Source organism: Acyrthosiphon pisum, chromosome A2, assembly GCF_005508785.2.
Source record: "Acyrthosiphon pisum isolate AL4f chromosome A2, pea_aphid_22Mar2018_4r6ur, whole genome shotgun sequence".
Taxonomy (NCBI): Eukaryota; Metazoa; Arthropoda; class Insecta; order Hemiptera; family Aphididae; genus Acyrthosiphon; species Acyrthosiphon pisum.
Genome location: NC_042495.1, coordinates 90,012,402 through 90,023,180, shown reverse-complemented (window position 1 = coordinate 90,023,180; position 10,779 = coordinate 90,012,402). Strand labels below are relative to the sequence as shown.

The 10,779-nt window shown below is 32.7% G+C and overlaps 1 protein-coding gene across 1 annotated transcript; it reads right to left on the bottom strand.

The window, feature by feature from the left end:
• Nucleotides 1-405: 405 nt before the first annotated feature.
• On the bottom strand, nucleotides 406-9,499 carry LOC115034299. Its single transcript, XM_029490749.1, has 2 exons — nucleotides 9,023-9,499; nucleotides 406-929 (listed from the first exon to the last, which is right to left on the bottom strand). Exons 1-2 carry the CDS (start codon nucleotides 9,223-9,225, stop codon nucleotides 416-418), a joined length of 717 nt encoding a protein of 238 aa, XP_029346609.1. The 5' UTR covers nucleotides 9,226-9,499; the 3' UTR covers nucleotides 406-415.
• Nucleotides 9,500-10,779: the final 1,280 nt, after the last annotated feature.

Below are 10,779 nucleotides of genomic sequence, written 5' to 3'. Positions count from 1 at the left end.
GGGAGATGGTGACAACAGAGTAAAACTGAGGAAGAACAAACGGAGTGACGGTGAAACTGAACGGGGTAAGAAGAGACGTGGCAGTTTCGAGAGAAACTATATAACTTATACATCACAGCAAAGGCCGGCGAAAGCCGGCACTTATAGATCAGCCTAACCATGACATCATACAGACGACAACCTAACGACATATTATATTATAACGTAAGTTATAAGCATGCAGTATAATCATGAACTAAGAGTGTTACGACTTATTATAAGTTATAATATTCCATATAACAATATGTCGAAAAATCATGGAAATTGTTAATAATTTACGTAAAATTACAATTTCAGCATACCTACGATTGACCGGCGAGCTTAATAATGATATGCTCGCCGGAATTCTTAAAGCCATATAGCCATCAAACCCATCTTACTCTTTTATCAGTTTCACCGTCACCTCCGAAAGTTCTTCCTCTTGTCGCCATCTCCGGGTCCAGCACGCACGGGACGCGCCTCGATCTGCAGCCGGAAGCTTTCTAGTCCAAACCGTCCGGCCGGCCGCCCGCCGGACCCCAGAACGAACACTCGGGCTGGTTTCGCGGACGTGGGCAGCATTTCCGTGGTGGTGGTCCTCAGGCAAAGGCTGATTTCCAGACTCGTCCTCTGCTTGGTCCCGTGCAAGCTGCTGCCGCCGCTGCATGCCATAGTAATCGCCGTCGAGCACCAGAGCATCCTCCTCTCGCTCCATCCAGAGAACTGCCGGCTTGGGCCGCTTGTTGTAGTGCACCTCACGCCGTCGTCGCGGCCTGACGAGAACCCCCGCGGGGGTGGCTTGGTGGCCGCCAGGCGTCTTGGTCCGAAGTCCGCCGAAAAATGTCCTCTCGTCGTCCTCAGTGCAGTATGTCCATAAGCCGGACATTCCCTGATAACCAAAACCAGCGTTTCTATTCGACGGCAATCGTCCAGTTAAAAAAAAAAAATGTTTAGATTATAGTTATTATGTTATTTATGTTTTAAATTAATAAAAAAAAATGTATAGTTTAATATTGATGATATTATTATTATTTTTTGTTTGTTCATGACTTATAATAATATAGGTTATATACAATAACTAAAATAACTAATATGGCCATGTACACCGACACACCGTTAATAATATTATAGTTTGTACAGACCCAATAAATGTGAAGCGAGTAAGTATGAGAAAATTGTTTTCAAGAAATATCGATAGGTGACACGCTCATGTGTTGTACAACATAAGCAATAACACGAGTGTAAATCGGGAATTAGCGAAAAACTTTCATAAATTGTCTTAAAATAAAAAATACATTTGATTTTAATGAGTAATTGTAGAATACAGAACACTGTATATAAATCACCTTGAAACAAACCTTCATAATTAAATAAAAATAAATTGTAAATTGTTTAAATATTTTTAATAAATTGATGGTTATTTTACACAAGCCTAATTGTTTTGATATTTTCCGAAAACGTCGACCTAGTCTGATTTATAACTAATGTTTTTTTAAAACATTTATTTAACCGGTCCTAAGTCCTTGTATTGAAACGAATTAAAAGTATCTTAATTAGTGGTAATAGGTTGAGTGCGAAAAACGAAAATACTTTTATTTAGTACCTATTTACTTAGATTATGAAAAACAAATTAATACTAACTAGGTAGGTAGGTACATTACAATAAATAGTACCTACATAAATATCTAAATATTTAATTTAAAACTTTTATTTTTTTTATCCTCTTTATAAATTTTAAAGCATTTTAAGCAATAATAATATAGTATAAAATATAATTAATAGTACAAGATACATATAATACATTTTAAAAGCAAACAGTACAAATTCTAAATACAACATACAATTATTATTGTAGTAATTTATTATTACGTACTGTTGCCATTTGAACAAGTTTTCAAAATTCAAAATTGTACATTTTACAAAGTCACCTGCTATAGTTTTTCAGGCATTCTAAAACAGTACCGAAAAACGCGGTCGTGCGTATATCGACCGACTAGAGAACAAAAATTAATTCTACGATTGTTAATATCGTAAACGTTAACTATGATGGACTGCGTAAACAACACGCGTATTATGCTAGTAAAAAATTTAAAATACGCTCAGCGGCGGCGCCGTTTGATTATCAACAATATAATAATATTATTATAATATATTATGTTAAACACAATAATAAATAATAGAATCGTATAATCTTCCTATGATATTATGTTAAATATTCTATAATAATAATATGATCTTGTTGATTTTTTTTCCAGTTTACGTTCAGAGTTTTGTATAATATTAATTATTTTACGAGATCAAAGAATATGACGGAATTATTATAATAATAATATAATATAATCTAGAGCTGATTATCATAATATCCAAGGAATTCAGAGAATTAAAAAACCATAATATTATTTGAATGTGTCCATTCGTTTTTTATTAATATTTTATTTTCTCCGAACGGAAATGGCCGGTTTAATAATTATATTATTAAATATTATATTATATTCGTGCGATGACGTAACACGGCCGAATTTTATCAAACCATTCGTAAAAGTAATAATTGAATATAAATATTATATTAAATATTTTTTTTTGACTTGATACTTATAATATAATATATATATGTATAGTGTTATGTATATGTAAACAGCTACCGAAAGATAACCTATTCAGTGGACGGCTATAATAATTAATTTTTAAGTAGTCCACGCGGTAGTTGAGCTGTTTATTTAGTGAGCATTTTTATGGTTTTCGAAAACGTCTGCACCTATGCATAATAATAATATATATATTTTATAATCTCTCGTTAAACGCAAAATGTGCTCGTGTAATTATTGAACGCGTATAATATACATAAATAAAACATTATATTATTATAATATTATACCGGCTATGTATTAGAATATTGACAAACCATAATTTTAATATTGTGTATATATAATAATATTGCTATAATAAGTTTGCAAAGATATCTAAATAATAATTATCGTTTAATATCTACGAAAAATGCAATGATACAAACTACGTCATACGAACACGGTGTAATCCCCAATATAATATAGATATGGTTATTACTCTTACTAGTATGCACTGTGTTGTGATTTCATGCTCTGAAAAAGTTTGTATTTTGTAAAAACAATAAATATATAAGCGCTATAAGACTATTCATATAATTTTCAATCATTTTTTAAGTTCTGAGCCTAGCGAATGGAAGTGTTGTATTTGCAATAATGACGTGTGTTTGGTTTTTCTGTCATTTGGGCTAGTAAAAATGCTTCAGTTTTCTGATATAAAAGTGAACGTAATTTATGCGTTAGGGAGGTCAAAATTGCCAGTAGTTTTTGAAAGCGTAGGGGAAAAAAATGAAGGAATGGTGGTAATTTATTATTTACACAAAATCGATATTATTTTTTTAAATGTTACTCAAAAATTAATAACCATTAACCGTAGACACTTGAAACTTTCACCAAATATTAAAACATTATAGCAATATCTATTAATGATAAAATTTTCAAATATTTTGACTCTTTTGAGCTATTTATAGCCTTGAGAAATTTTTCAAATTTTGTAAATTTTTTTAAAATTACTGTCGATAAAAACTTTTTCAACAAGTAAAAAAGCTTGAAAATTGAATGTAAGGATCCTCATAAGTTGCTTTAAATGCGGTTAAAAAATATTAAAGATACATATAACACGATTGTTTTTTATATTCATTGAAAGTTCAAGTTTTGACAATATTCATCCAATAATTTCGAAAATTGAAAATTATTTTTCAGTTAGAAATTAATAAAAAAATAAATTTTTATAACTAACATAAGAAATTATAAAAGAAGGTTCCCAACAAGTTTTTCTACTTTCATCAAAAAAACTTTATAAATATGTATTATTTTTTTAAAATTATTTAATTATTTAATTATTACTTAAAAAAAAAATGTATTTCTATTATTCCAAAATGATTGTACACATATAATTATTATATAAGTACACGAGTGTTGTCAACAGCAAAAAAATGTGCATTGAAAATCTATGATATCATCTTAAAACTAGCCGAATACGCACTTGTGGCTGGAATATGATTGAAATATAATAATATGCTAGATATGCGAAGAAGTAACATTTAAAATACTCTTCATGGGTACATGAGTATACAAATATGATGTAAGTGTCCTCCGATCACACACGTGTTGCGTTTATTAGCTTCAACGACGCAGTTCTTATAAATGTTTCAATATTATCATACGAACACTAATATCATGGACACGATTCACAGTCAGGATTTACACAATAATATTACTAATATTAGGTATATATGGGTACACCTACGCGTATATAGCAAAATCCGTGATGCAGAGGAATTTTACACTGCACGTGGGAATGACTCACGACCGGCCGACAATGTTTGGGTTTTTGAAAAGAACAAAAAAAAATTCAGATTTTTAAACGGGGAGCACATCCGAAACGTGAACGATTTCGGTAATCGCGGTACACGGTGTAATGTTATTATTATCATTATTATTATTTATCATGAGCTGAGTGCAGAGGAATGCGCGAGGTTGCACATCGCACAACGACAGAACACACACGCAGTATAATAATCGACACGTGTCTATAATGGGTATCGAATAAGCACAGAACAAATTAAATTTCCTATACCTATTTTGTGGTATAAGACCCGTCGAGGTAAAGCACGCTGCTATATGTCGGCTGGCATAAGCCCACGGCCGACCGTCGACTTCCCGAAAGTTCACATTTACGTTATAATATATATAGTTATTATATACGATATTATTCCCTTATTTAGCTCCCCGGCTACGATTTAGCCTCCTCCCTACCAAAATGGCTCTTATTGATTTTTAGATATATACGTCCTTTATATATGGATTTTTAAGTCAACGATGGTTTTGTTAGGAGGGCTGGTTTTCGGTGGTCAGAACTATTTTTAGTACTTTTGATAATTAAGTATAGTGCTCGTTGTACTTAATAAAAAACAACATATTATTGCTATACAACCATTGCTATACTCTTATGTGAACCTGGGGCGCAATATAAAGTAAATAATAATGAGAAAAACAATATCATTGATTATAAATAATAGTATTATTATAATCAAAGATAATATCTGTATTATGATATTATTATAATCCCTGGCAGATATAAGAGATTAAAATCTCAAAATGTACTGCTAAATTCGCCCCCGCAGTGTCTACAAAAACGTGGTTCACATTATATTTTAAACATACGATTCGTTCATGGTTTTAAGGCAGTATACCGTGTCATGTCAGACTTCAGTATTTTGTTAGGAACGCGTGTAATCGTTCTCTGGACGAACCTCGTTTATTTCACTTTAGGATTAAATAGAAATATTTTATTGATTAGAGACTTAGGGTTTACATATCTAATATGCAAATGCTTGTAAAATGCATACCGACATGGCAAAATTCGTATTATTTATATACAGCGAAAAATATTTTACTTTCTGTAGAGCTCTGTATAGCATATACCATAATATACTACTTTACGCAAAGCACGCGGTATACTAGGTACTATTGAATCGCTTCGAAAAATGGGTCTTGCTATATTATCCAACCATCGCGATTTTTTTCACATTTAAACGGTAGTCTGCAGATTTTGATTTTCGGTTATAGCTAATAATAACGATATGACGATTTACGTCGACAAAATTCACCCCACCGACGGACTCACCGACGACGGATAATACGCGTAAAAGACTATAATTCGCATACTTAACAATAATATAATATTATAAGTGGCACTACAATACGAGTGCACATAATAATTACTATTCATGACAATATATTACGGTAAACCCACATAATATAATATTGTTTATAGTTTATCTGATGATGATGGACATACGGTTTAACATAATTCATGCCTAGTTTTTCAATACCGTCGACCTTTGGCGATAAATCTATGTAGGACGTAGCCACGTAGGTATTTACCACGCACCACAACGAACAGAGTGAAATACGTTATACGATATTGTTCTAATAATATATTTACTGTGATTGACTTGGTCGATAACGCGGCGCCGTGTTGACGAATGGCTCACACGCATAAATTAGTGTTTGGATAACGCATATCAAATACACCACGTGATTGTGTCATTAAAGAAATTTAACGGCATCTATAGAGCAGTGTTAATTTATAGTTATAGCGTGTGGCGGCGGGCTCTTGAATTATGCGCCGGCGAAAAGTCTATCATCACTATAGACGCATCTTATCTAGTTCATCGCATCTCATATCGTTTCGATAAAATCGATTAATTATACGTCAAAAGCGTAAAATATGTTGCGGAAAGGTCCGCGGAAAGTGGCTGAAATCCAACTCGTGTAATAAAAACTTCTAGTAGAAGCAGGCAAGCAGTACCATAATTTATTAAATACTTAATCAATATGACAGAACTTATAAAATGTAAATTGTAATTTGGAAAATAGAAAGCCGAATTCTGCCCATTTGGTATTAGCATAAAGTTACGCGTCCCCAAGCTATTATAAGTTATAACATCAACAATTTCCAATTTTCATAGTGAATACAATTTTGATTATAGTAATAAATTAAAAATTTAGCTAATTACTGCAGTTCTTATGAATAATAATATTAATATATTATATTGTGCTAAATAATATATAATATGTATGACATTATGATTATAATATTACTAGCTCCCCGATTTTCCTTTGGGAGAAATTATTTTTTTATAATTTAATTAAAAAATATATGACTATTTTTTGGCTATACAAATGATATAATATAATTACATATTGTAGTTATTGTTATTGCTAATTTCTAAAAATTATATATCCTACATTTTGAATTCAACCACTGGAGTGGTAAAATTTATTCTTTTTATTATAGAATAGAGATAAGGTAGAAAAAAATGTAATAATAAATTACTTGTTCAATGAATAATTTATATTTCAAATGAAAAGCCAGTGCAAACAAATAAATAAATAATTAATAATAATAATAATAATAATAATTATAACAATAATAAATAAACAAACAGGTTTCCTTCGTCTCCAAAATCAAGTTAGATTCTTATATATAATAGATAATCATATATTATCTGATAACTATGCATAGTTTAGGCCGATATAGGTGCGATAGGTAATATAAAATAAATAAAATATATATTATTAATAAATCGACTTACACACGGGTTCCTAATGGCAAAGAAAGATGGCCCCAAAATGTGAAGTCTGAGGTGTTAAATTGGCTGTGGAACATATATTATAACCTCAATACACTTACGCCTCAAATACGAGCGAGATCGACAAAATATCGGAGTAGATCCGGTTCTTGACACTGCAGAAATCATGAACAACTACACCAAGATGATAAGCCTATTCTTAAAAACAACAAATCAGTACAACTCAATACAAAAAAAGATTTAAACCGCTAGCTCGCTTAGTTACTATTATAGAATTAACTCCATAAAATATAATGTCACCTACTATTTACTTTTAATGTAGTACTATTCATTAAGGTATATTTGTAAATTACTGTAAATTCTTTAATTATAACTAATCGCCATGGACGCCGGGTTTTTGCTTTGAAAGCGATAAATAAAAAAAAAATTGTAATGTTCTTATATTGCTATTAGCTACTATTATTATTTTAATGTCATTCTTGGACACAAAACGATATGAGAACTCTTGTCTTCAGCAGCTCAACCTTTATTGGTTTTAGGAGACAATAAATATTTCTCGGATAAAAATTGTTTTCTTCGTGCATTTATCATATATTTTTTGAAATGATAAACGTATTATACATAAGTCTTGTCGTCAATCCAACAGGTACACGGTTTTGCCACAAAAACTAAAAAACTCTCAACAGACACCCCATTATAATAGCGTATAATAGACGACCTATAGGCATATAGGACCTATAAACTATATTATCCAACTGAAAACCTAAATACCTCGTGGTCGCTTCGTTTAGATATCATAAGTACCTGCTGCAGCTACACATCATACCTAGATATATCATTATCGAACAGGTGTCGGCAGTCTGTGTATACGCACAATATCGATTTACAGACAATAAGAAACCATTACAGTCGTACGCACATGTATTATAGATATATTATAATAATATTATTTTCTACGGTTTCGTCGAGCATAGGTGTTGTATACTTAAAACCGAGCTACGCGAGCATTATAATAATAATAATTTGTATGTGTGTGTGTATACCACGGTATATCATCACGATCGCGTCACTGCAGCAGTATACCGCGAAACGCAATTTCGTCGTTGTTCTTCGCGCGTGTTGTGGTCGCTTATACGCGATTATGCGTGTACCTACCTACCTATAGACATAAATATTATATTATAATACTTATGCGCTCTCGTTCGTGATTTATGCGCGTAAAAATAAACGACGTCCACGTTTTTTTATCCTTCTACGACTATACTATACACCATGTGATTATAATATCGTTATTATTACCGCAACGTGCTTACGTCGTGCGCTCAAGGACGCGTTTAGAGATCATCCGGTATAATATTTTATTGTATATGTGATGAAAAAAAATTGAAAAAATAAAAATAATATAGAAGAAACCGTAGATACGCGATGAGTACCTACAGCATAATATATACCTACACGATATATAATATATTATAACGTATTGGTGTCCACTGCAGGACCGCGACGGTAAAAAAAAAACGGCGGTGAAACCCTTTATTTAATGTTTATAATATAATATTTCTTATACGCGCCAACCATATACTACCTGCTGTAAGTTGAAGAATCGTGATTTAGTAAAACGAAGAAAAATATCGTTCAATGCAGGGCGATTAGAATTTTTTTATTTGATTTCATAATCGCTGGAAACTAATTATTGAAATGACGGTACGCGTATATAATATAGATCGGAGAAGAGACTGTTCATCGATAATACTACGTGAATTGGCAAACCAAGTCGAACGCGAATTAAAATAAAAACTCATTTAAAATACATTAGATACAGTTTTTATAATTTATTCATACCTATCATAGTGCAGCTTACATCCGTCGCTTGTGATGGTGGTCGAACAAGTCCACGTAGTCGGCAACCATGTATACCACATACCAGTCAAGACGACAGATTTCCGTTTCTTTTTTTTTTCATTTCGACATAGGCTTCGAAAAAAAAAATGTTCACGAACACGCCGACTACCATGTAAATGATGACTTTCGACGAAAAATTCCATATGGACTATCGCACATTGGTCTCAAGGAGTAAAAATAATTTCTGCAAATTGAAAATCATAATATCACTACTTGGCCGAGGCGCGCGACGACGACGAAAAGCATGCTATTTTTCAATAGCGATACTTTTTTCAGGAATTTTCACTGGGGGAAGGGGGGGATATATTATACTGTTCATTATTTCGGAGATAAATCGCAAGGTAGTTCCCCCGTGGACACGTCTTATACCCACATATAGTCCCTACAAAGAACGAGACTATATTATGCTGTAATATAATAAAATAATATAATTTATTAGTACGATCGTCGCGTATAATATTATGCTATACAATAATATTATTATTATACACGACGAGACCACCGAACGCTGTTTTCTAATTTATAATAATGTATCACATCGTATTATTGTGTTATGTTTATGTATACGTAAAACGGACGACGCCCCGGCATCAATTATTATTAATGACCGCGGCCCAATTGTGCAGCGTCTGCGCTTCAGCATCGCGTCCATTGTTCCGCGCCCGAGAAACAATTGATGTCGCTAATAACGCAAAATAATATATTATAATAATAAACTCGTGTATACCTGCGACGGACATCATAATGCAACGTTATATTTTTATTATTATAATATAGAATAATATGCATGTAATAATATATTATAATGATATCGCTGTAAAATATTATACGGCGGTGGCGGTGACAAACCCTATGGCGGCCGCGCCCCGCCGCATTATGGGTACATTGCGTACTCATCACTCTGTCGTTGCTTTGTGTTGCACACAACTCTATACTCGGACTATATATATATATATATATATATATTATGATAAATAATAACGATATGCAAGCCGTCTTATTATGTGATACGTACAAGATATATTATAACAAATAATGATAATAATATTACACGGACATTTATAATGTACACATTATAATATACACGCGCGAGTGTGTACGACGGTGTACCTATATATGGTCGAAGGTTATTATTACGGTTATAAGAAAAAAAAATGAAAAATAAATAGGTAGGTACCTGTATACCGCGGGTGTGTGTGGGACGACGATGAGGACGACACGAGTCGATTTGTTCTCTGCACAGTTGCGTGTGCACGTCGGCGGTCTTGCGACCGGGTGAATTTAACGAGGGATTATCGGACTCGGAACCATACACAAATTATAGGCGAAAATTCATTAAAATTTCAGTGTGGGCTAAAATTATTGACAACATTGTGACTTTGATCCTACAAAACTTAAAAAGGATGGTGGTTGACGGACTTTTTTTTTGGGGCGGGGGGAGGGTGCTAAGCCGTCAATGATTGCATGTACATTATTAGGTATATTGTTATTAAAATGCCATGTCCTACATAGGTATCGAGCTGGGCGCATAATATAATATATTATATTAGGTCATCGCGGCCGATCGATGAATTTCGAAACCGATCGCTGCAGGTGGATCGGGTGGATTCGCGCAAAAGCATTTCCAGTTCAGAATTGTCAACGTGTATCAGCCTTAGTTGCTGATATTATACATTTTAATAAAAATTAATTTTTTT